The following is a 27962-nucleotide window of genomic DNA, read 5'->3' on the forward strand; positions in this document are numbered from 1 at the left end:
TGAAAGACAAAAACATCTTTGTAACCCTGAAAGACAGAGGAAGATTTTCATTACGCCCACAACAGAAACACCTCAAAGCAAATCTTTAAATTTGTCACAGTGTATTCTACATTCTTATTTTGAGTTTGTCATTCATCACAGAGCGATTAGTAGTTAGATATGATATCCTAATTAACTCCCTGAGGAAATACCTGCATCTGTTGCATATCTGGGCAAAGAACAAAACATTCTAACCACACCTCTCATTAGCCAGGGGAACGCTCCTGCTTTGAGAGAGGGTGCGATAACCCCTCGCAGCGAGAGCAGCACGGTTCAGCGGGACACTCCCCGCTTCATCCTTCATCGTGCGGGGATAACACGGGAAGAGCTTCACGCCTTGCCACGGCCATAGTGCCGCATTGCTTTTTCTATGCATCTTTGTTCACGAACCAAATACTCAAGCGTTGGGATGCTTTGTGCTTCAGGAACAGATTTCAACCACTGCTGTGGGTCTTGTCTCTGAGAATTCACTAACTAGGAGGTAAAAGGAGGGAATGCTCGCATCCTTTTGTTCCATGAAGCAGTGTTCTGCAAATTAAGGGCATCCGCTAACTATTAACAAACCTATTCACAACCTGCCATTCTGACTCCTCACAGTAATGCAAACTGCTTTTGAAACAATTCAACTAGTAATTTTTACTGAAATCGTCAGGAATAAACAGTTTTTACAGCGACCTTCCTAAGTTTCCCATGCACATTAATATATTTGGGGCACAATATTAGAACCTCAAAATAATGTCTTAGGATAGGAAGCACTTGATTTTTTTGTCATTCTGTCAACCAAATACCCTCCCATTTTACACCTTCAAAGTTATCCAGTAAAAATTCAATGCTTACCGGCTTTAAATGAATGACAGAGCTATTTGACATCACGGTGTGGTCCCCCTCCATCATATCCAGCTCGCTCTTATCATCCGAGGCATCTGGAAGACTGTTAACACTACTGCTTTGGCTACTGGCACTGATAGACATACTAGGAATGGACTGATTACTCCCGACACTATTGACCGTTCCTGTCCTGCCGACACCGTGATCTTGTTCCTAGGAGAAAGGGATTATTAAGAAAATCCACATCCATCGCAGTTGTATCTGTGGACATTACCAAATGAAATGTTCACTCGTTTCCTTTCTAAAGGCATCTACCCGCCGTGTCATGGCAGCTCCCACCCTCCAGGCATTGCCACAATACATTTCTCTTGTGGGATGCTGGGGAGAAAAGGAATCAACCTTGTCAAGATTAACTGGCTGATGTCAGATTCTTTTCACCAGCGAGCCTGTTAACAAGCTGAACTCCATCGCGTATCAGCAGCAGTGCGTCACCAGAAACCATTCTGACACCAGCATCATCCCAGTGCTCAGCTGGGACCCTGCACCTCGCATGGTGCCTTTCTGTCTATGACAGAACTGCAATTCAGTCTCAATTTCTGCATGGTGATTGCAGCACGTGACCCAAAAAAAGAACAATTCATTTCCTTGATGACTTTTTTAAAAAAATAAATCAAGTACAAATTTCTATGTCTTAGACTCAGAACAACATTCTCCAGACAAAACCAGAAGACTGTCAAGGGCCTTGTATATACGCTCGAAATAGAGGTTAACTGCAGTTGCTGAAACAGCCCTCACATAGCCTTATAAACAGGCAAGGCAAGCCGGGATTTACAGAACGGGAAGCTGACAGCCCAAGCGTGAACCTACGGCACAGCTTCTTGCCAGCACGAGGCATCTACCCTGTTTGTCCTTGTCCATGCCTTGAGGTAGCGTTATTCCGAGCGCAGGGAGGAAGGCAGAGCTTACAGCCGGGCGTGCGAACAGCCTTCCTTCGTCTTACCAATATCTGAGCTGGGGTTATTTAAACGACAGCATCGTTCTCTGTTTCAGTGATGGAATCCAAAGTTTCTCTCACCTCCTCCTCCTCCTGGGTTTCGACTGCAGGGCCATTGTGCGCCTCCTGGAAGAGGAGCTTCTTCATCTTACGGTACTGCAGGTTGTCCAGTTCTCTCACCGCATCCTTTGTTCTCTGAATCAAGTCTATTAACACTGTTTCGGGCCGCTCCCGAAGAACAAACATGTGCTGTAGAACACACAAACAGGCGAGTGACCTCTTGTGCACATGCTTTGAGGACACATTATGAGCTCTAGTTGGGTTTGTTAGCCCTGTTCCCGGCACAGGAGGACAACACCTTCACAGCTTACATTGGTGTTGCTTTTAGACTTCACGATCTAGATAGATGTCAGAACAACTGCCTTCTGACGGGAAACATCCATCAAAAAATATAGTAGTAAAAAAACCCACAAAACCCAAAACAATCCAGAAATGGTATTTCACGTACCATGAAAACAGGCTTGGTTTAAACCTAGACTTCTTTGGGTGTTGGGATATTTGGAGACGTTATCTACTTGTGGTTTAGAGGGGGAAGGGCAACAAATAACATATAAATGCTAAAGGTGTTAGACTGGTTAAGTATCTCTAACCAAATGTTAATTAACTCATGAGATACTCTTGCTATAAAAGCCATTCGCTTGTTTAGAAAAGCTTCAGAGTCAAACATTCGACATACAGCTCTAAGTCATAAAACAGATAGTGAACCTTCAAGCCTGGTCCTAACACCGTTAGCCACGTTACGCGCCTTTTTGGGGGATATTCACTGCATTTCACTGCAAAGGTGGTTACGTTTTGCCAATAGGTAAAACAAGTCTTGTCTGTATATGTCAGAAGCAGCTTTTGCAGCCCTCAGATGAAATGTGCTGTGCAAGCATGAGTCATTATTAACACCACCGCTAGTTTCATTTTGTTCCTTTGGAGAACTGTGTTGCCATTTCCAACATGCCACATTCCCTACCTGTCCCTGCAAAGTGGCGTGCAGCTGCTTCAGACTATAGACATGGAAGGAATACATTCACAAACGTTTAATTTCCATCAATGTTCTCTTTAATTGCAGTACAATGCTCAAAATAAAACCAATCTGCAGAGTTCTGAAGTGGCAGGACTACACACCCACACCAAAACCTTTACTGGATAATTGCGTTCGCTTTCTGAATACACAGTTTTTAAAGAGGCAAAAGTCCTCAGAACCTTTTAAGCAAAAACATGCAAAAAGTTGACGATAAAACCTTCATAATAGCATCTATTTCCGAGTAATGCCCAATTTTGGAAAACCGCAGTTTAACACAAAATATGGCTGGGATAAAAATCCCCAAAAATAATGTCACGAGCACTGTGAAGAGAATGAATGACAAGTTAGCAAAATCCTGAATGCCACCTGATGCCACAAAGGAAATCCATCAAAGTCACACAATAAAGCAGCTCTACCACCGAACTTCTGCGCGAGTTGTGTTCACTTAGGAACACGTCAGCTTTTTGCAACAATCTACCACATCGGCTTTGTTTCCAGACGAGAGCAAGGAAAATCAAGTCTCTGCACCATACAGGAGCACAAACGAAGAAAATAAAGGGTAAGAAATAAAGCAGGAGAAAACTGCAGACGGCTTATTCATGTCAAGGAAAAATATGGGGGAAAAACCTGCTCTCCTCTGCTCCCGTTTCCCCAGGGATACTATTAGAACAGCGGATTTCAGTTCTACACGTAAAGCACATGGAGATGGGAGAGGATAAAAAGCCTTTAGGGGTGTATATATAGCATAGAATAAAGTGGGAAGTAACGCAAGGTATTTGTTAACTAAGGCATGGCAGCTCTGTCAGGATTAATTATAATCACTAGAAGGATAGACTGAGCTTAAGAAACTGAAACTCCTGACAAGTTGGTGGTCATTCAGTGTCACTCGCTGGGGTTCTTTGATGATGAGAACAAGCCTGGCTTGGAGAGTCACCTGGGGACCACCTGAGCCCCTGCAAAGGGGCAGTAAAGCGGGACCACCTGCTCAGCATCCTCATCAGCTCAAAGGTGTTGGGGCAACAGGCAAAGAGCATCGTTAACCGTAACCCAGTATGGTAGCTGAGATAGAAGAGTGTCACAGGGCACGGACCCTTTTAAATAGCATGTGGAAAACAAAAGGGACAAGCAAGCCCACCTTCAGAAGCTCCTCTGATGTAGGCCTGTCTTGAGGAATTTTCTGGAGGCAAGAATCTACGAAGTTTCGAAAATAATCAGACCTGTGGCAAGAGGAAAAAAAAACCAAAACAACAAACCAAACAAACATCTGAGTTAACAACACAGTTTATTTTTCAAAGCTCATTAAGGAATCGAGACATGGACATTTGGGCAGTGCTGGTAGAAAGAGTGGGGAGAAACCACACGGATCCAGCACTTCACACCATAGCCTCTGACATCCCGAGTCAAGCCAAAGCCCACTGCTACTAGTAGGTAAATCCCTTTAATTTCAGCTTCCACACAAAATGTTTCAACTTAAGAATGCAAAAATTGGGGCAATTCAATAGGAAGGGAAGTTCTGCATAAAGACAGACACCCATATATCTCTGTGAGAGCATCAATCCCGTTCAACTCTATACGGCACAAACTCCACAAGGGCAGAGCCCCTGCCCCATCCCACCTCTGTGCCCAGGTGTTTCACCCACAAACCATCAACGCACAACTCCTGAAATGCCTTTGACCCCTCAGACACAACCTCTACCCTATTGTGCAATCTGTCACAAGCAAGGCCATCATTTGTTTAGTAACTTCTCTCCTTCTGCAAGCTGAAATTCTGTATTTTGCCCTTTCCTTCTCTGAACACAAGTCTTCAGAAGGGCAGGACTGTACCCCGAAAGAGCAGAGCATCGGTTGTATGGGGTTTATTTCTTTCCTCCTCCACTGTTCCCCCCTGGCCCATCATGTAATGGGGGGTGCTGCTGCTCCAATTTTTCAGTAAATCAAATTATTGCATTTTTTTGTCAGAAAAACACATAAAATGAGTCGAATGTTTTGTCAAGCACCAGAGTGTGAAACAGGCTGACCAGAAAAATCTCAGCAGGAGAAAACATTTCTAAAAATAAGGTACAATGTATTACGCTAGAGGCCGAGGACTACGGCTCAGAAAAACACAGGCAGGAAGTTTTTAACTTTGGAAATTAATTTACTGTGTTTGGTGTTTCAAAAGCCAGTTGTTGAGGCTGGGAGGCACAACATTTGACTACTGTGCTTTATTCTTCTGAAGTTTATGCCACCGACACTTGCCACACACAAGCAGTGTCTTCAACTTGCAAAGCAGCACTTCAGCAAAACAGGATTTAGGAACTGACAGTGTGGTTTGTGATTAAAAAACACTAAACCCCACATTTTTGGCTAGCAAGGGAGCTTCAAAAGTTTACTGACCCATGAACTGAATTTTTTACAGGATCCGATGCTCTTCCAGCAGGATGTTCTGCTTCTACTACATTCTAGAGTCTAAAATGCATATTTAGTAATCGGTCACTTTTCTATATAAAATGTATAGTGAACTTAATAGGAACCTTCCAGCTCACATCCTCCCAACAGGAATCCAGCCATTTCAAGAACTCGGCATGACAAAGCACTCCATTTACAGCAATTCCCTGCAACATTCCTCCCTCAGTAATACTCACCATTCATTAGACTGGAGTGTAGGGGATTCATTCTGCGCTATGTGATATAAGGCACTCATTGCGTTCATATTAAACAAAGGAGGCTTCCTTTCCGCTACACACAAAAGAAAATAGTTTTTATATAGGGAGATAGTCTCATGTTTTCGCTCTTTTTTAGTTTACATCCCTTTAAAAAGAAAACCACATCAGCAGAATCACTATTGCCTGAACACGGAACCCCAAACCAACCCTACCCTGCAATCAGACAGATATGTTGGCATGTGTCCTATACCATTGCAGAAGATGAAAGCGCTTTGAAGATCAAATGCCTTGTCCTCTCAAGCTTTTAAATTACGTGGTTTATCATAGTTGAGTTCTCTGACTCATTGTAATGTACTAAAATAGGAGTAAGTTAACAGTAAGCTCTGTACTCGGTGTTTGGCCACTAAGCATTCTTGATTTCATATCCCCTCTTCCCCCTCTCCTTGTTTTTTTTCTAAACTACAATTGCTAAAAAGCTAACAAATATTTAATTCTAGCAGCACAGCAGTGATGAAAAAGCTGATTACAACAACCAGCAAATCGCACTTAACTGACTAAGCACATGGGCAGGAAGTCAGAACAGGCCAACTCTTTAGACTATTTTGAGAGTTGCATTCTCCTTGGCTCTTCTCTCTTTTCCAAGCTTGTGTTACTCTTATAGACTGACACAGCATGAAAGCTTAATGAGGAAGGATATGATCTCACTGTAACAACAAAATTGAAGCTTCATCAGAATGTTTATGGGGTGAACCTATGAAGCTCAGCCTTGCCATAAACACTCTGGAGAAGCTGGTCAGGCCACAAGGATGTTCCTACACAAGTGAAAATGCAACAGAAAACTTTCATCCTGAAAAGAATTCAAAACCAACAACAAAAAACCCCACACGAACAAAAACAAACCCACAAACAGCAAAACCCAAACAAACAAACAATATTGCTATTTTCTCATTCTGCTTTTCAATTTTGAGTCGAATAGAAGCAGTAAGCTACGCAGAGATCATGGGTCACACTCATGGCTATCACAGGATGGACTAAGCCCTACAAATTCCTCAGAACGGATAAATTGAGGAGTTAAGCCTTTCCTCAAATGTGGCACTTTACCTTCTCTAATCTGGCAGATAACTAGCTGCTGCTATCGAGGATCAGACTGATTATCCATTAAACTATTTTAACTGACCCCTTAAACTACTTCAACTGACTGTTCTCCGTAGCTTTTTTTTCCTCTTAACTCAACCTGAATAAAACAGAAACCTTGAGGAAACGGTGAAACTGAGCCCTCAATGAGGCCACTTCCAAGACTAAGTGATAATTTGGGAAGCCTAGCAGACACCTCATTTTTCCTGCTTTCTTCCCATGCTTATTCAAACCAACACAAATGAGATAACCGCACCGACCCAGCCTACAACGCTCTACCGCCCTGACCTAGTCTCACCTCCCACCGACGCTAGAAGCCGTAGATGAAGCCTAAACGCTTCATCTTGCAAAAAGGGAAGGCGCCCGGGGGTGTGGTGGCCATGAGCTCACCGCATTCCTGCAGCCGGCCAAGTCTCCTCACTGTGCTCGGAGCGGGGTTCTGTCATGACAGTCACACCCCTTCGACTTGGCTTTATATGGGTAACCCACCCCCCCAAAAGAAAATCTCTGCTCTGAAGAATCTATTTCACGTCCTGGAAGAAAATGAAGTTGACAGTTTGGAATGCCAGACGGTGTTTTTAGCTAAACTGTGCGGTTGGCATGGATTAGTGTGTTCCTGAGAGCTCGGGCTGCCCGGGGCGATGGGATGTGACAAGGAGGGCAGGATGGACCCGGGCGCAGCGAGACGGCCCGAGACAAACTTAGAGCGCTGTGCTTTCACAGAGCTGGGTCTGACTCACGCCTGAGCAGCGCTGTGCTTCACAAGGTGTATTTGTGTTCCAAGAAAACACTACACGTTCAATTTAAATAGAATGCCATACAAACGCAGCCCTTTAAAATTGATATCCTGCTTTAAGGAGTCCATTGTAATGGCAATGCTATTGTTTCTCTTGTGTTCGATTTACAGGTTACCGCTTCAAAACTGGATTATTCCCTACCTTTTTTTTTTTTAAAAAAAAGATATTTTCCAGCTAAATCTATTCACAAGAGACAACAAACACTGAATACAGCTTTGAAGCTGTCCGCTTATCCCAAACGTCACTGCTGCAGGAGTTGTTAATATACCTTAAGTTTTCATGCAAACAATCTAAACTTATAATACTAAATATATTTTTCACACTGGCACTTTTAATGGTTCATTTCTAAAGGGGTTCAGCAAATAGACTGTTTTTCAGTTCAAAAGTTAACTGCCTCTTCCATACGAACACCTTTAGTGAAGTAGCTGGGCTATTTCCTTTGTCTATATAACTCTTTTTCTTTGGGTAATGAAAACACCAGTTCAATAAACATCAAATTGGAGACTTGGCTTGAATTCTAGAGAGCACATTTAGCTCTTTCCTCTAAAATGCAAGTCCCAGAGAAACCCAGACAAGGAAGGAAGCATAGATCTTCTGCACTGTAATGCAGGTTAATAAGTTCTAGGGATTAAATAACTCCGTTTTATAAATTCTCAAAGAAAATAACTTACCTAACTCAATACAGGTAATTCCAAGAGACCAAACATCTACTTTGCCATCATACTGCCCTTCATCCATGGCTAAAATCACTTCTGGGGCCATCCTAGAAAAGGAAATCGGTGCTCATAAAATTCTGGGCCACGGAACACATTATCATCATCAGTATTTCAAGGAAACAGGCTGGTTTGCTGACTTCAGCTACCGTGAACGAATCATTCCCCATGGTATGAGGCATGAACACGGGACACGGGGAACAAAGCCCAGGCTCCCTCTCTAGTACGAGCGTACAGAGGCCACGCATTTCTCCTGCATCTTTAGGTTACAGCAGCATCACCTTCTCGCCCTCCCGCATTTCCAACCATTTAGCTGGTTGGCCACCTCTGGTGAAATAATTATAGCATGCAGTTGTGTAAACACCACAGATTAGGTGTAAGAGATCAAAAGCATACAAGGGATCTGCAAAGGGTTTTGTTCAATGAACCTGGCTTTTCCTATGAAAGAAAAAACACTTCAGTTATTTCAACAACCAGACGCGGTGAGAACATAAGAATTGTTAAAACCACTGGGAGGAGTGATTAAAATATATTACAGATGATTTAATCGACCAGTTAAAGTGAGGTAAATTAAAACGACAAAATATTTTTATTACTTTTTGCGAACAAGGGTTCATAGTTTCTTGAAGTCAGAGCCTAATTACTATTTAATCTTTTTTTGCAAAGTACATTTTATCGCTACCGCAACCGGAAGATTACAAAGCTAGCTCCAATAAAGCCCAAGCACCTTAAATACCCAATAAATGATCCTTTTACTTCACAAAGCCAGAAATGTGTGAAACGCTTGGCTTACCAATATGGCGTCCCCACAAATGAGTTGGCAGGAGATGCTATGGAAGCAGACCCGAAGTCAGCAAGTTTCACCTGTCCTGGCTCTGTCAGCAGGATGTTTCCTGCCTTGATATCTCTGGTTATAGAATACAAATGTCAGTATTATTCCTCTCTGAAAAAAGAAAACCTTCTATAGGACTGACTACAAAACACACCAGTTCACACATGTTCAAGCTGCAGAATACCCACATTTTCTCCAAATACAAAAGCTTTAACCTTTAGGTTAATAGCTTAACGTGGCTCTTGATCTTAGAATCTAGTTTGTCTTAAAAATCAGCTTAACATATCACACCTGGATAAGCTTCATATGCAGCGCAGTAAAACCTTCTAAACCAGCTATGTCCTTTATAAAACCTTCTTCAGAAAGTCCTAGTAACGTAACTATTCAAACCCTTCATCCTACTGAAACGCAGCAGGTACTTCAAACACAAAGATCACTTGCATCCCGTGCTTACCGTGTGTTTCTCAACACGTATGTTCATGTAAAACTCATTTTTCAAGCATTAGCGCTGCCCCCCTCCCCAGCAATCTCTGCCCTGCAGCTGCTACACTCTATTCAGTGAACTCAGCCTGCTTGGCTATTCCCTGCTCCACCGAACAACCAGTGTGGTGTCAATTACTGAAAAGCTGAGCAGATTCAAAGCAATTCTAGAGAAATTATGAACACCAGCTCTAAGAGATAGTGCACAAGGAGATACATAACTTGCTAGTATGTGACTGCTTTAAATCACTAGTTTGGGAGCATCCAGACACTGCGAAAAGAAAATCTCTGCTTGCAAATATCAACTTCGGGATGAAGGAGATACAATCAACAAGTAAATTACCTGTAAGCATGTGAGACAACAGAAGTATAACCACTTACCTATGGATCATATTGTGAGAATGCAAGTATGCTAATCCCTGGAGAGCACCATGGGTAATTGCTGCTATTTCCACTTCTTGCAATGGCTTTTTATGAACTTAAGGAAAGAATTTATTTGAAATTCAATATTAAACAAAACAAGGCAGTTTTCAGCATGCAAGTGCATAGTGTTAACAATGTAAACAGATAGAAAACACTAAAACTTCTTTTTTACTAGGTTTGGTATGAGAAGCCAACATAAGAATAGTTTCACAGCGTAGAGTACATTCTATAACGAGATGTAATCTTCTGACTGTAAAACGGCAGCTATTTACTATCCAAAAGAGACTACTTTCCAACCATAAACTGCATTCCTGCCAGTTCTGTGGCCATTCTCCCAAATACCTATTTGAGACTCAATATTCAATTTTTCTTTAATGAAGCTAAATTACAAACCCTAGAACTTCACGACAATTCACACATGAATAAATAAACTGCAGCAATACAGATGACTCTCTGGCCTTTTGTCCCGAAACGCTTCTGGCAAGGAAAGGAGATTAACAACTCGCTGCCCACACATACATCTTCAAAGAAAGTTCACTTCAAGAAGCCTGATAGAAAAATGACCATTTAACTGAAGACCTCATAAAGGAAAACTCTATTTTAGCCCACAGGTCTACAGTTGTTGGTAAGCATTAGGATCAACAGCCAGCGTTTTCAGAAATAAATCTTGAACTGTCATGACAGAAGAACCTAAAACTCAGAAGAAAATCAACAGCTGACTGACAACTTTAAAATAATAGGAACCAAGGAGAAAGTAGGCACCTGAGAAAGCCGATATTCTATAGAAAAACCGCTACAGACATGCAAGAGTTTGGAAAAACGCAACTGTTCGCACACACTCTGCGGCCAAATAAAACTATATACTCAGGGACAATCTGTGATGCCGTACCCTCCTACTTCAGTACTACACTTCTGACTTGCAATCAAATAAACGTGCGTGACATACCTTCTAGTAAGTCTGATGCTGATCCTAAACAATATTCCATAACGAGCTGTAGGGGAAGAAATCAAAATAGTTGTTAGAAGATCTCTAGAATGCACGTTTTCTAGATTGCTATCTAGAAATGACCATTGGTGCACACAATGCAGCCCCCTCCGATCCCTGTCACCCTGACCCGGCCCACAGGGACAGCTCAGCTCCCACTGGAATTAGCACAGCAACAAGCAACGAACTTGTAAGGCAGGCAAATGCACCTTCCTAACCAGTTATGTGTTGTATCACCTACCTAATTTTATATGCACGTACTTAACAGGAATGTTAAACTGCATTTAACAAGCTTATCAAAGGGCTATTTCAGGATTTACTTAAGATTTTGTCCCAGTGAGATTTCAAAAATAAAAAAGACACTAAAACTTTGTCCTACAGATTTACTGAAGCTAATACATGAACAGTAGTACTTACAAATTAAACTATTACTTCAACAATATGATTTCTTTTGTATATTGTGCTACATAAACTTTGCCAATGAGATGCGTACATCCCACTTTTTGTTTGATGAAATGCTTTCTCTTCATAGACAATCACGTCTATTCCTACACACATGTTTTTATGCACAAAAAGTCAAATAAACCCAATTTAGCTTGGGAGGTTTGGGGTTTATTTTGTTTAAATCAAATGTAATAAATTAATTAGGAGATGACAGCCAGAGATAAAACCAGCTAGTTGGTTTTGTTGCCTGAACACACACACACACAGACAGAAATAACAACAGTAGTAAACAATATACAACGGAAGAATTTAGGTAAATAATAGAAATAGTAATGACTCAAAACATACTTTAATTACATTTATCGGTAGGAATTCTAACCTATTGCATTAAAGTACAACTGAACACTTGCTTCTGGAACACATTCCGTTAACCTGTGAAGTACTGAATTGTTACTACTCAGTGACTACTCTACAGTTACTACTCAACAAACACGTTGTTAAATTCTCACCTTTCCTTACAGCGAGAAAAGCGACGGATAAATTTGCTGGATTCCGCCACTACTATTTATTTCAAACACTCAGTCCGTCAAGCTAAATACTCAAGAACAACAACCCAATCACTAAACCCAATTCCCTAAATCTTGTTTCCCAAACCTACACTCGGGTTGCCGAGCATCTGTAAGATCCTTGGCTTTGCTCATCTGAGTCTGTGTGAGTGTTCAGGTGCCTCTTGAAAACAGCTGGAGATATTTTGAAGTGTCCTTAACCACAGCAAGAGAACCGCAGAGCGCAGCAGATGCTTACCCATGCTGTATGCTCCCGCAAATAGCAGCCTTTGTATTCTATACTGTTAGGGTGTTTTATTCTTTGGAGGAACTTGACTTCCTTAATAATATCCTGCCATTTCTGTAGAAAATAAAAGGAATAGAAAGAAGTTATAGAACTGTTACCTTTTTTCGGTTGTTAATTTAGTATGTCATTTAATTATTTAACAGGCAAAATCATCTTAAGGTCCCAAATCAAAATAAATTTACATCAATACCATGATGTTCACTGCTTAACTCCTCAAAGGATCCACAATAGAAGAAGCTGATCAATTAAGCTGTATGGGAAGAGTCTAAGGATCTTTCATCAATGTAATACTTGATGTCTATGCATAGGATATACTGGTAAACACTTAATATCTGAGCAAATCCTGAAAAAAGTAGCAATCCTTTTTTAAGGGATACCATTTCTGTTGTCAAATCAAACATACATCCCAACCTGAAAGAGATGCGGAGGATAAGAGCCCTTCGGCTAGATCAGCTGTCTCCCACTTAACTCCTGTAGACATACAGACCTATCCCTACTAGTAACTATATTACACTGGATGACGCTCCGTTTATCAGCCGCCAAACATCTGACTACATTCTTCATAATGATTCCCCATTACTAGTTTAGTCTCTACAAGGACTGACTTAAAATGAGTCACCTATTAGATAAGGGCATGGTTCTGAAGGAGTAAAAGAATAAGAAGATAAAACCAACCTCAAGTTTATAATAAGGGGAGCTCTGTCACTGCAACTTTAAAGTACAGGAGAGGCCAAAATGTCATTTTCTAACGCATGCCTAGACACTGCCATTCCTCCCCTTGGACGAAAACACCAAATCCTCCCATTTGCTGGGTCAGTGTTGGGTCCAGCTCTGTTGAACATCTTTATTGATGGTTTAGATGAGGGGACTGAGACCATCATCAGCAAATTTGCTGATGACACCAGGTTGGGAGAGAGTGTTGACCTGCTGGAAGGCAGGAGGGCTCTGCAGAGGGATCTGGATAGACTGGAAAAATGGGCCCATTCCAATGGGATGAAGTTCAACAAGGCCAAGTGGTGGGTCCTGCACTTTGGCCACAACAACCCCCTGCAGCGCTCCAGGCTGGGCACAGAGTGGCTGGAGAGCAGTCAGGCAGAAAGGGACCTGGGGGGACTAATTGACAGGAAGCTCAACATGAGCCAACAGTGTGCCCAGGTGGCCAAGAAGGCCAATGGTATCCTGTCCCGTATCCAAAAGAACATGGTCAGCAGGACAAGGGCAGTGAGCTCATCACTCTCTAGAACTACCTGAAGGGCAGTTCTAGCCAGGTGGGCATTGGTCTCTTCTCCCAGGCATCAGCAATAGGACAAGGGGCCATGGGCTTCAACTCTGCCAGGGGAAATTTAGGCTGGAGATTAGAAAGCAATTCTGTGCAGAGAGAGTGGTCAGGCACTGGAATGGCTGCCCAGGGAGGTGCTGGACTCACCGGCCCTGGAGGTTTTTAAACTGAGATTGGACATGGCACTTAGTGCCATGATCTAGTGAATGGACTAGAGTTGGACCAAGGGTTGGACTGGATGATCTCCGAGGTCTTTTCCAACCCAGTTGATTCTGTGATTGTGACAGAGGTCCCACATATCCAAGTGCTTTGGAAAACATGTACAAAACCCAGATCCTCCACAATGAAAATGTTATGGTTAGAGGAGCAAATTAAAGCAGGGAACATGGCAGATGCAAGCGAGGCAGCTGCCTGAGCATTTCCCAACACCAGAGACTTTGTGAGAACGGCACAAATGCAGCTTCACCAACATAAACTCTCACACCGACACCTGCATCCCAGGACAAGAACGACTCGTTTGCCTGTTACCTTCAGCCTCAAAGGTGCTGAGGTACTAACCAATAAAAGCCAAACCAAGAAAGCACTGTGCTAAACTTCTATGTTGGGAAGAGAGAGGTGATATATTAGTCAGACATATTCATGATTTCCTGTGCAAAAAAAAAAGCCCCGAGATCCCATTAAGAGCACAGTACTACATATTTCAAAGGTTTTAAACTTATTTTTAGAATTAAAGATGTCCTTATTTTAGAGAATAATTGGTCCCACCAGTGGTAAAATCTTATTACGAAACCAAAGTAAATATAAACGATACCAGAATGCCCTTAATCAACTTTCTTTACATAGGCTAGAGCGCAACTCCAGCAAACTTCTGAACAAAACAAATAAATATAGAAGTAAAATAGAAAGTGTTTTAATCCTGGTCTTATTAGTTTCTTTAAAATAAAGAAACATACGCATTGAAGACAAACAAAAGCTATTTCTGAAGCATGCACAGTTTGTTTCATTCATGTGAATAGCGTATTTATAGCTCACAGTAATTAAAACAGTAGGACAAGTAGTAAGTACAAATTATTCTTTCTTCAGTACACAGTTAAACAAGTCACCGCAGTGACAAAATAGAAACACGCATCGCAAATTTAACTATGAAGCGGGAATTGAGGGCTGCTGGAGAGACACTGCCACCTCTACCTCCCACACAGACACAGAATGGAAGGAACGGTTCAGCTCCCGGCAGTGGCCGTGATCAATACACAACAGGCGCAGAAAGCAGCGAGCTGTTAGTCCAACTCATCGGAGCAGGACTGCTCCTGAGACTGGAATATAGAGAACGGAGGGAGGGACCCGTAAGTGCCTTGAACAACACGGTTACAATAAATACTTCTGTTGAAAAATCATGCCGCGATTTGACGGATGTCGTTTACCAGAAATAACACTGGCTCGGCTGTCCGTGTCACGGTGGGCTTCTCAAGAAGCTGTATTAGCACTTAAACATTTGAAGTATAAAATCAATTATCTCTGTTAAGCGTCCTAGGGAAAAACCACACATCTGGGGTGGCCATGAAAACACTTAACATTTAAATCTCAGCGGCCTACTTTTACAGACCTCTCTGCAAAGGCTGCCTTAATCCCCCGCTCCGGCAGCTCTGCCGTAATTATGCCGCTGTTCAGATTTTCACACTCATTCATTCGCTGCTGCTTTGCTTCTGTTTTAGCTCCTCATCAGCACAGTCGGTCCAAAGGAGGATTCATTCTGCCTTACGACTTTTATCAGCAAGATTCCCTCTCAGTCTTTCACTACCGCATCCACTGCTATTATTCCTTTGCCCACTAAGCAACATGGTTATTTTAAAAGGTATTTAGAATTGGAAGTTTAAGGGCAACAAGACATTCTAACATACAAACCTACCATTTTAAATTTTATTTTCTGCTCTCTACACATTTATGTGGTACCATAAAAGAGCCCTTTGTGCCCAGAAGCAATGAGTCCCACTCATCTTTTCCAGGAGCAGCTTAGGTAGAAATACACTGTGAACAATAAACCAATTTGTTTTGTTTACACAGTCCCCTCATTCACCTTTATAGTTAGAGGAAAATTTCTCCTGCTGTAACCCAGGTTAATTTAAATCATCCCATAGAGCAAGTATTTGCAATGGTCAAGATTTAATATGCAACACGTTCTACATACCTCATTGGACTGCTTCCCACTATATGACATTTTCTTGATGGCCACCACTTCATTGGTGCGCACATCACGTGCCTGGAACATGAAAACACGACGCATTAGTTTCTTCAGATCATGATTTCCCAGAAGATGTAAATCAAACATACAATGAAGCAATGAAAAAAATCTTTCTCCTGTAACTTTCACAGAGAGTTAATATCTTCCAAGGGGTCTGACTCCCACGTCTATTAGACATTTCTTCCTGAAGTTCAAGATCACCTCCTGTTTGCGAGACAAGGTACGACAACTTTTCACGCTCGGCGTTCAGTAAGGCTCTGCAGGAGCGGAATGCCGTCAGTTTTAAACTGAAAATCACAGCTTATAAAAGCAGCTCTGATTCAAGGGGAACAGACTTTTCCCTACATTGACTTCTCTCCATGCCCAGGTCCATTCCAACCAAACCCCTTTGTTCCATCCCAAACACAAAGCGAAGATGCCACAGGATGCACAGGAGATACAACTCCAGACATGGGCAGTTTACTCCACAGCGTTCCCACAAATCACCTGCTGTGTTTTCAAGGAAAGCAGATGATACAGAGATGGCAGCGACCTAAGGGACTCGTCTTCACATTCCCGTTCAGATTTTCACTTTCTCAGTCCAAATAATATGATTATTTACACTGCACAACAAGTGTAGGTAGTTTTTCACACTTCCTGGCTTCTGACAGCAACAGTTCAAGGTAAGACTAGACAAGAAGTTTTGTTTCATTCAGCATCGAACCGAGGGCTCATTGACCCCCCAGGAAAGATGCTCCATCAAGACCCAGCATCTCTCCTAAGGATTTCGGCAGCACAGGGGTGTGGTGGAGGAAAAGACCTCTGAGTCTCTCTGATAAGAATCACCAACTCGGATACAAAGTCAAAGGATATAAATCAAAATAACGTGCATCGCAGCATTCACTGATGACTGATGAAAACGCTGATTTTTAATATATTTGGATGATCAAGCACAGCCTATCAGAACATGGATTAATGAAGTACCGGGACTCTGCCTTTTGTAAAAAGGTTTTTCAGTTGTGTTTTAATTCTGTTGTTCATTAAAAAGAGATTCCCAGAATTCCCTGTCAGTCTTTATTTCAACCAGTTATGATAAGATTGAACCAATACTATTTTTAGTTTTCTTTCTGTTTGAGAGAATCCTTCCTACCGTCTCACTGATACCGCAGCACCACTGAGGTTGGGGACGATGACTATTTTTGGGGTTTTGAGACAAAAAAGGAAGAATAAAATTCTACCTTGTAAATCTTTACTAATTAGAGCCAATCTCCAAAACATTCAAAATCAGTGAAGAATTGCAATAAAACAGGCCAGCAAAAGACTAGAGTAGAGCAGAAGGAACGCAGCTCTAACAAAAGCGAGTGGGTTATTCCTCAGCTCCATCTGCAGCGTTCAGTGCAGCAGGTTTCCTGTGTCAAACCAAAGCTATTATTACACTGCAGAGCTGGGTAAGGATAATATCAAAGTGATTCAGAGGTGCCAGACTTGCAGTTTCTAAGAAACTAAAACCATGAGGTGAACCAGCAGAATTCATGTCAATTATGAAATGAAAAACAAAACAACCAAAAAAACTCACAAACAACAAAATACAAACTTTCTGCCACTGCAGGATCTAACAAAGAAAGAGGTAAGAGTGAACACTCTTATTGAATTTACATTACATGATAACTGGCTAAGTATATCACCCCTTCTTGGGATCATCACTAAAAAGTAAATATAACTAACAGCGAAAGACTAAACTGCATTTATAAAAAGGCAGGGGGAAATTTGAAGAATATATGGCTTTTTCTACTCGTTAATGACTCCCACATCTATTTATCATCAACATTTTTGGCCTAGGCTGTACACAATGAAAGCAGCCAGGTGGTGGGGGTGCCGTGTGTGAGAAAACCCCAGCGAGCACCCTCCGATGCCGTGGGGCTGCGAAAGAACCATCTCACCTGACACCCCATGAACGCAAAAAATCACAGCGTTTCATTTGCTTGTTTAGTTTCCTCGTGATCTTGAATAATTGAAAGAAGACGGTTCCCAGACAAAAGCCATGAGGATGTTACGAGGCCAGCTACCCTAAACCATCTAAATGAACGAGGCTCGTTTATGGCAAATATTTACACTGATATACCCAGCTTTCCTCTGCAAACTTCACACAAAGGGTCAGCATCTGGTGACCAGAGTAACTGCAGCAGCGCTATGAGCAAAGCAAAGGTGGGGTATGTCACCAGCTTTGGCAACGTGCTTTTAAGCAGTTATTAACTCCAATCCAATATTACATTGATTAGAGAAAGTTTAATTGTTTGCATGAGCAGAATCAAAATCTTGAGAAAGTGAAGATTTTCCCCTAGCTTTACAGAAGAATAAATGACACAAGACGTACACTCCTCTACCTCAGCGTTTTGCGCTTATTTAATTTACGTTAAATTTCTCTCTCCATGTTGCCTTTCTCATCTTTTGGGCTTGTTGGAGGTTTTGAGTACATTACATGAAACAGTTTTAGACTCAAGATCTTAGACCTGCTACTAGTAAAACCACACCATAATACAACACAAAACTTAGAGGTTAAAACTTCGTAACACAGAAATAGCAACAGGGTATCTTCTTTGTTGGAAACTCTCTGTTACTTGACAAAAATAAAGCCCCCAAATGGGCTGGAACAGTGCAATGTGCTGCTTACTCTTGTATTTTTGCAAGTGCCAAATTGGACGTACTTGCTGTCAAAACAGCACAATCCAAACACCATCAAATAATCACACTCTTTAGTGGATAAACATCAACGTATAATGAATCGGTAGTGGAAAATGGCATGGAAAAATAAAAAGAATGGCATGGAAAAATAAAAAGAATGGCCTAGAAATGAATGACCTCTTACTTTTGATCTGCTTGCAGAAGGAGCTGGTAACAGGCAATCTGCCCTCATGGCAACTACAAATTCAGGCAGTCTGCAAGTGCCACGGGGCAGCTTCTTGATGGCATCTGGGAAGATTTGTCAGTTCCCTCCTTTTATACCCAACTCTTTAACCAAAGTGAGTAAATGAGATGAAGTAAAGGCCGCAGGTGAGTAAATCGCGTTAGAAAACACGTCCTCCCCCAGATCTGTTCCCAGACAGTGGAGGCTCGTTGTTTTAAGCAGGGAACAAAATTAAGAAGCTTTTCCTAATTAGTTCATCTGTGCTGCATTAAATTTGTGCTGGAAGGTTCCCAACGTGGTCTGCTGCAATTATTAACAATGAATAGGCATCTCATAAAATACTGACACAAATGGTTTTCTGGAGAAAAATTGGCAGGTTTGGCCACACCTCCTATAATTATAAACGTGAAAAGGTTTTCTGATGAAAATGGTTTTTTAATGAAGGTCTCGCAGTTTGCACTTCGGTTACCAGAGACATCCCAGCGCTGGGATGGGAAAATCCTGCTGTCCAGATGTTCGTATCGGGTAAGTTTTATGCAGATGAATACTGGGGTTCTTGCCTGCAGTGGGGAAGGATGTGACAGGACAAATGACAACAAAAGCACCAACACTGAGGTGTCAAACACAAAGAATGGCTTTAAGGGAGCCTGGGGGTATGCAGGAAGGGAGAGAACTCAATTTCTCCCAAGGGACCAGAGATGATAAGGAGACCATCAGACCAAGAGAACTGCATTGCCAGTCAGAACTGATGGAGCAGAAACCCATGTTCTAATTTGCAGATAAATCCCTGCTTGCAGCATAATGATGCACCTAAAAGCAGTAGGCAAGGGCCACATTTCCAATCTTTCTTTTCAGTTTGCATGCAAACACCTTGCAGATAGTGCAACTCTGTGAATGGACAGAGACTGTACAGACACACAGAAAATGCTTCTGCCCCAAAAAGCATATTAAAAGATTCACAGCAGTTTCCATTCCTCAACATGCTCAAAAAAGCCTATGGCCACTGTTTAAAGGTGAAAAGAGACACAGCTAAAATTCAGAAGTCATGGAACTACTTACAAAATAAACTGCTCCGAAGCTTCCATGGCCAATCTCTCGGAGATCTGTGAAGAGCTTTTCTGGATCTTCTTTGAAGAAGAGCTCTGCGATTTCTGGGTCCTTCAGGCTGCCCGCTCGGCTGGTTGATGGCATCCTGCTGGGCAGAGAGCCGACCGACTATCTGGGTTTAAAGTGCTGCCTCAACCCTTGGTTCATCTGTATGAATGGAGCCTCTTCAGCATGGATTACTGCAAGAAAAAGATTGCAATCCTTCACTGATTATCCTCTTCTCAAAGAGCTAGAAACAAAGCTACAGCTTCCCCTTCCTCCAGAGCGAGGATCTCTGTTGTGTGAAGCGACACAACCTGTCTGCTGGGATAATGTCACAGTCCCGCTGTGACCGCAGCCAAGCATTGCTACAGAACACAAACCAAAACTGAGGCGCTGAATGAGCCCCATTCCGTGCGGAGCGGTCAGCAGAACCTCTCTGACCTGCAGTGATAACCCGTTTGGCACCAGTGAGCCCATTTGACCTTTATACCTTCCTCTGAAGAGTGTCGTTCGGACTTTGCAAAGCGGAACACACAATTGCATGTGTGTATATATATATATATATATATATATAAAATGATCTTTGCAAGAGAAGATACACGGTACACATGCGGTGTACAAACCCCCACTGCCATTTACCAATCTCTACACCTTTTAAATTCAGCTCAGTACCTTATTCTTCTGCAACTGTACAGAAGTTAAGAAGCAGCCAGCGATCAACTTATTTCAGCACGCACGCAGAAACCTTTCTAAAACTTCTCTGTCCACAAGTAAATAACTCATGGTCCTTTTTGTTTGCTTCTCTTATCTAAATTCACGATTTCTACCTTAAATTGCCTGCTCTTCAGAGTTTTATTTTGCAACCCCCTTCTTTAGAGGAACAGCATCCAGAACCCACTTCCACACAAGACGCAAGTCCTCCTATTCTGCTCAAGCAGAGGCGAACATACATTGTAATTGCAACAACACTTGATACACCTTCTACAGTAGCCCATTGGCAAACACTTTCTTCAGAGGAACCTGCAACTTCAGCCACAGGGAACATATAAAATCTTTTCTTTGTGCACTGTGCATTTTGCTTTCATTTACTCCAAGTGTGTCTTGGAATCTATCCAGAATAAAAGTATTCTGAGTTGTGCTAAAATCTTACTGAATCTTTACAACAGGTGAAGCCAAACCACTATTACAATTAAAACACACTTTTTTTTTGTCCTCATAAAGGAAGAGCCTGCGTATTGGGATTTCCTCTCAATCCCCTGCAAATTGTCACCAGTAAAAACAATTCTGTGTTGCTGGCAAACAGCTAATCACACAGCTCACTTCTTTCCGAAAATGCTTGTCTGGTCAAGACTAGTGCTTTTTTAATTCATACTTCTTATCCCAACTTTAAAATGATAGTTTTACATCTTCATAATCAAGAAAAAAAACACGATAAACCTGAGTTTAACCAACGTATCAGAAGGCCCTGTCCCTGTCCATGTCTCCTCCTTTTGTGGACACTATAAACTCCACCTTTCTCCAAGCCTCTAGGCCATCAATGGACCATTTGTTTTCCCCTCCCGGCGGAGCAATTCCTGCAAGAATGGAGAAGGATCCTCCCGCATGTTTCTGCTCAGTGGTGCCCTCTGCACAGCTCCCGACCGCCTGCTCCTCCTGACTCCAGACAACATCTCTGCGAGGAGAGCGCGATGGTGCGAGAGGCAGCCAGGACGTACCTGGCGGTGAAGCCTGCAAGAGCCTCCAGTTTCTCTGCTGGAGACACGTGTGGGAGAGAGAACACAGGGAAGCGAAATCCAGCATTTTCAAGAGCTTTCCTCTAAGCAGGTGGCATTCAGAAAGATTTATAATGCAACCTAAGATGTATTTCCATGATAGCCCGCTCTCAGAGGCTAAGGAGAAAATGACATTCAAATCTCAGTGGTGGACCCAATATAAAAACATATATATGTACCTAGAGAAAACACACAGCTACTCACAAGTGCTGTACTGCACTCGTGAGCACGTACACACACATTTTGTATCGATGCAGGATCATTGCAGGAGCCTCCAAAGCACAAGCGCACGACACACCAGCTACCAACGGAGCCGAGATGCACAGAACACGACTGCGATATCTCCACCTTCCGTTGCATAACGCAGTAACTAACACCGTGTGGGAAGGGAAATAATTAGCTCCAATTCAGCCTGTACCTGCAGCATGCTATGGTTATGAAGACTGGAAGAAAAGTTGGGGATTTTTGTTATTTTTCTTTCTTTTCTTTCAAATAAGCCAACAATATTCCACTTGATTCCAGCTCTAACAAGCACATAACACTGAAAAACAACTGTTTCACATTTACAGCCCCCAACGAAACAATAGACAAAAAGCATCAGTCAGAAAAGCGCGAGAAAGGAGCTGGGGGAAGGGAGCTGATAACCAGAGCACACTCAGTATTATTGAAGGAATGTTTCTTGGATCGACGGTAATGATGTCATGTTCCATCTTTTAAGAAGCATCAGATTCTTACAAAAAGGACATTGTTGTTCCAAAGCAACTGCTGCAATCCCAGAATGCCCTTTTCCCTACATCTGTTAGTCAGAGGGGCTCGGCTTGGATAAACCTGCTAATATGGCCCAGCGTCACGTGTGGCTGGAGCGAGCCTGCGTGCCAGAGCCGCGCCGAGGAGGAACCCGCGCACAGCTCACACGGATTGCGGCTTTTCCCCCTCCCCACCTACCCCCCGATGCCAAACCAGCCACCAGACGTGCTCCTGGCGTCATTTCGGAGCACGGCTCTGCAATGTCACCAACAAACAACGCTTTTTACCGCTGCTAAAAGTCTTACCAGGCTCATTGACAACACGGAGTGGAACGCGAGTGGGTGCTGCGAACAGCACATGGGAGCAGAGCTCATCTGCTGTGATACACCTGCAAACACAGCCTTTTCCCCTCCAATCCTGAGAGCATCGAGGCAAATCTAATTATCTGTACTCTTAGAATTAATTGCTGCTTTGAAATGTACAAGAGTAAAAACATTAAGTATTAAAACCTATTTAACAGAACAGTCACAAATATGTATGTGACACTATGCTTATCATTCGATCTGCTTAGATGGAACAATAAAAAGCATTAATGTAAATTCCATCCATAAGAAAGCTATACACAGTCTCGCTTTAAAAAGTGCTCCCATTTTTGATGGATGCTACAATATTCCATTCCTTCAGTTGTCGTTTCACCCAGACAACACGCATGGCCAAGATGTTCTGCCTCCTGCCTCACAATAACGACACCTCAACGCTTTGGGGAAATGGAAGTGAAGTCAGGAAAAGCGGCATTCAATGTCCTTATTGCATTATTTTAAATGTGTTAAAAATGCAGACGAGTTAAGATTATAAAAAAACCTCTGCAATTAAACTGCATGGAAAATTAAATCATATACCAGCAGGCAGCTGGTTTTCTAAATTAGGGTCAAGTTGCACTTGGTATCTTACATTCTTCCGCCAATAGAGTTGCTACAGGTGTTTTTGGCTCGGTGGGGCTATACTGTTAAACACCATCGCTCCCAGAGGATGGGACTGGTCACCTCACCTCAGCTCCATTGGGTGGCCGGATCCTGGTTGCGGCCAAGGGACAGACCCTGTGAAGGGGACACGTCACCCCCTGCTGTGCCCGTATCCGCTGGGTGAACACGTGGCCTACCTACAAACCACCCTGCGGGCTGCTAAAATTAGAGAAAATAAAAGCCACCGTTTTTCCTAGCTGTCACTCATACAGAACGAGAATATTGCATTGCATAAATAGAACTACCGGTAACTAGATCAATTGCATAAATACAACTACTGGTACTTAGACCTGCGAGGTGATGTAGGAATATGAAAAAGATTCAAAATACACCAGGGAATGACCAAAGCACAAGACTGCACCAACCATTTCCACGTAGTAGGCTAACTAACTACTTTTAGTTAGTGGCTACGATTTAATAGCGTAAATTACACCGATTCCAGGCCAAAACGTTCTATCAAATTACTTTCATCTGAACAACTACCAGTTAGTAGAAACCTCATCCACAAAAGTCTGTGAGTCAATCACTCAGTCCCTGTAATGACGGCTGTACTCAGTGAACACACCCCAAACCACTGACAGGAGGAAGCTGAGGATGAGGACGGGGCAGGACCTGATTCTCCGCAGTTTTGTGCCTCCCTGCCCTGTCACCTGCGGCTCCAGGAGGACCCAGCCCTGTGACTAACAACCCCGGGATCCTGCAGAGCACAACGAGCAAAGCTCCTAATGCTCAGCTGCCATATTTAAAGTGTATATTTAAGCCTTATCCTCCAGAGACCTCAGAGAAATTAAAATCTGTCCACAGTAAAATATCTGATGGCTGTCAGTGTCATCGACAACCGTTTTCATGTAGTAGTGTACTTAACCTTCCCTGCAAAGCTGAGATTTCCACCTATCCATTGCGTTATTTCTCAAGTTCACATCCAGAGCAACCCACTGACCGTGACGGTGACCAGAAGGTATTAGGTTACACTAAACAAAAGTGCATCAAAGCATCTGTAGTTCCTTAAGACGGTTCAAAAGTTTGTAGAAACCAAAATGTGACAATCACTGTATAGGTTTACTTGTAGATAACCAGCATTAAAAAGCAGAGCACTTCATCTGTACAAATGAAGTTTTGAGGAATCAACATATTCAACTTCAAAAAAATGCCCTGGTAACCCACCAAGTGTTGCGGACGTTTCTTAAAACCTCTCTTAACCCAGGCTCTGGCCCACCTAGTTGACTCTTTTTCCCTCTCCTGACAGTAGCCGAGCAAGTCTCGCATCGCACACGGGAACGCGAGTGACTCCGCTCGCAGCAGAAGGCGACGGTTTCCTCCGACAGCTAAAAATCCGCTTCCCGTCCGTGCTCAATTACACCGCGGCAGATGGTACCGAGACAGTTGTATTCTAGGTGACTATCACAATGGAAAGTCGACTGGCATCTCCAAGCCTCTCGGAATGAACGGCAATTTTAGTCACTCGATTCATACGAAAGCACATACCACAGACCACTCGCGTACTTGGGTAAGCTTCTCCCACCAAGCTAACAACACGTTACTCTTTCTCCTCCTACTTCTGCAGTTTGGAAATCTTCCTAGAGTGGTAATTAAGGGGGGAAAAAATATTCCAGGAATGAAATAAGAAAAACCTGGAGATTCAGCAAGTGGCATTTAGCTGCTTCTGTGCCCTGAAAAAGGGGCAAAAAGGCACTTGGGGACCATCTCCCGTGGGATCCTGCTAACTTCGTTTTACCACTTACTAGTGAGCTACAACTGCGATTAAAAAACGCTGACAAAGTATCAAGCTTGCCTTAATGATCTTAAAATGACTCTTTTTTGTACACTTGTTCTCCCCACTGGATCCACTAGGACAAACTGTCATGAAGGAAAAGGGAGGTGTGGATGAATTGCGTTCTACAAGACACTGTTAAAACACGCTTAATATTAAGAAAAAAAAACCCAAAGCGCTGTCACAAAAGTGATTAAAAAAAGGAAACCATCCTGAAACAATGCCAGCCACAAGAACAAAGACACCTGGAATGGGCTGAGAAAGTGGATTGTGGAAGGTAACTGCAGACCGTGGAAAGCCCCATGGAGGTGTTGCTCTTTTCTACGTTGCTTTTCAGCCTCGAGCTTCTGTCCGCGAGATGCTTCTCTGCTTTCTGCCATCCCCAGGGGAAGGGAAAACCAAGAGTGGCCGGTCCCTGAGGCAGGAGCCCCTTCTGCTGCCAAAGCCTGAAGCGGGGGAGATCTCAGAGACATGCTGGACCCTCCATACCTTGCGCTGTGCCAGCACAGAGCACTTTGTGTGGTCCCCAGTTCCGTGTAGAGCTGTGTGACAACAGAGATCCCCCTGCAGCAGTTCACAAGAGAATGGTCATCAAATGCTGTCCCCCTTTGTATCTTTCACATTCCCTCCTCTGTGTATTTCTAGAAGGAATAGACTAGAAGTATAAGATAAATCTGCACCTGCATATTGTGGTGAATTGTGGCAGAACCTCTGTTCAAACAGGCTTTTCTTCCCCAAGCTGGTAAATTCTTCTTCACCTGACAAAGCGCAACTCTACCACTCCAGTAAGATTCCTTTTTCAATGTCTTTTAAAACGGTCTTTGAGGAATGGTTCTACCCTGGAAAAAATCTCTTTGCAGATATTTTTTTCTTTCTTTCTCTGCTTCTCCACCTGTATTTTCTCTTGTATTCTACTTCTTCACAGAATAGCCTTAGGAAGACACTTTTATGTGAGAGTACTGCTTGCATTTCCTATACATGCACTTGCAGACTGCGTGGCTTACTTTGATTTCCTCTCAAGATTCTGACACTAAAATGTCCATCACCAACTCTCGGAATTACTCACCCCAGCGCACCTTCTGATGCCCCCGAGCCGCTCTGCCGGCTGTTTGCTTTCCAGGAACGCCACCAGCAAAAGGGTCGCAAAGCAATGTTTCCCAAACCCCCGTTGACAAGCCCAGGATCTGTGTTTCTGGGTTGGGCTGGGTGTAAATGTTTGTTAGGCTGATCCACATCAGCAGTAAAGCCAACAGTGCAATAATAATCCTGTGCTTGCCACTTAAAGGAAACAGTTTTCTGTATTTCTGATTATTTCTCCCATCTTCACCGTTTTCCAAGTAGTGGAAAAGATAAAGTCCGTGTAAAAGACAGATATTCTGAGCAAACTAAATATATTTTGACAAGTTACATATGCCGGTTATAAACAAACATTAATATACGCAATGCTAACAGTACTCCTGAAAATACTAGTTTTGTTAACCAGCAACTTTTGCAATATCACTTGAGAAACACCAAATTTACCACTCAGTCTACCACATCACACAAATAAAAGACATTACTGATGCACCTAAAAGAAATATTAATGCCAAGATGCATCCTGTATATTTTTCTCCTACTTTAAACAAAACATCCCATGGAATCAACAGTTAGACCTACAGAACAGCTGAAGAACAGCCCGCATTCACTTCTCAAAGACCAACATCATGAACATTCAAGAAGCGCGAACCGTTCCCTGCCATATTCAACGCTAACATCTCCTGAATGTCTTCGCTTGTGATAGTTCTGGTACATTTATTAAGAAGGTCAGCTCTAAATTTAGTAATTCCTTAGGCTAGCAAAGCTATGAGGAAGGCAACTGGAAAAAATGAAATCTTCTGTCCCCCTTCTTTTGCAATTAATTAAGTTCATAGTTGTTGCCAAGTCTTTTCCTTTACTATGTGAAGCACGGCATTAATGCACATTCTGTGACTAAATCACCTTCAACTTTGGGACTATAGAGCGTACGCTGTGACAATTCCAGTGCAGGACACGCTGTGCTGGCAGCACACGGGCCAGGAAGAGGTTAATAAGCAGCCAGCTGATGAGTCAATTAAGTCTAGAGGCCAAAATACTGGGAAACTCCTGCTGCCCAGCAAAAAAACCTAAAAATATTAGTCAGATACCCTAATGGGACTTGAGTCTAAAAAACCCTTTTCTTGACCCCTAAGCAATTTTAGCCCAGAATAATAAATATAGTAGGCATAAGCAAATTAGCTATTTTAGATTAAGCAGAAATAACTCAGAAATAAGCTACTAAACTCACAATATAGATAATTACTCTTGAGAAAAAAAAAGTAATTAAAAAGTAGTGGTATCACACAGTTTTAGAAAGGTGGTCTGAAAGGAACTATTGAAAGCCTTTATGTCCGATAAGTTGGAAAATAAATATGTTGAAATTGAGCTTGGAACTGAATTCACTGGGGTGCAGGAGGACACAAGGATGCATGTCCAGCCCAACATGTCCCATCCTCCCCAGGCCACAGCTCAGACTCTTATTTGAGCAAGTGAACCTGGTGAAACTGAAGCTGGTAGGAAGAACCTAAGGTAGAAAATAAAGTCAAATACAAATGGAAAAACCCAAGTGAAAGCCAGTGTGGGAATAATGTTAGAAGCCAAGGTGTGACAGCAAGAAGCCCTGGGAGGTCACCCAGCCTGCTCCACTGCCGCGCTGGAAAAAGCCACGGGGAGCAGCACAAAGCCAATGAGCAGGTGTAACACATGGTGCTGTCACAGATCGTACATCAAGAAAGCTGGTCCTTCAATAAACTCATACATTAAACACCGCTGACCTATGGAGATGAGTAAGTAGCTGCCCTGAGTCTGACGTAGCTCCAGTGACATTTGCTTTTGTCACAACTGTCTCCTTCCAACAGCTGCTGCTC

The 27962-nt window shown here is 42.6% G+C and overlaps 1 protein-coding gene across 1 annotated transcript in view; it reads right to left on the reverse strand.

Annotated features, from left to right (window-relative positions):
* Nucleotides 1–27962, reverse strand: part of TAOK1 (TAO kinase 1) — a 62894-nt gene that overhangs the window by 16393 nt on the left and 18539 nt on the right. The window contains exons 2-12 of the mRNA XM_080357031.1: nt 19700–19926; nt 15703–15774; nt 12191–12292; nt 10904–10949; nt 9916–10012; nt 9016–9129; nt 8181–8272; nt 5558–5651; nt 4069–4150; nt 1943–2110; nt 877–1080 (exon numbers count right to left, since the gene is read on the reverse strand). Of these exons, the coding sequence (XP_080213157.1) occupies nt 877–1080; nt 1943–2110; nt 4069–4150; nt 5558–5651; nt 8181–8272; nt 9016–9129; nt 9916–10012; nt 10904–10949; nt 12191–12292; nt 15703–15774; nt 19700–19831 (1203 nt within the window). The 5' untranslated portion in view covers nt 19832–19926. The remainder of the gene's footprint in view (nt 1–876; nt 1081–1942; nt 2111–4068; nt 4151–5557; nt 5652–8180; nt 8273–9015; nt 9130–9915; nt 10013–10903; nt 10950–12190; nt 12293–15702; nt 15775–19699; nt 19927–27962) is intronic.

This window comes from Nesoenas mayeri, assembly GCF_963082525.1.
Source record: "Nesoenas mayeri genome assembly, chromosome: 20".
Lineage (NCBI taxonomy): Eukaryota > Metazoa > Chordata > Aves > Columbiformes > Columbidae > Nesoenas > Nesoenas mayeri.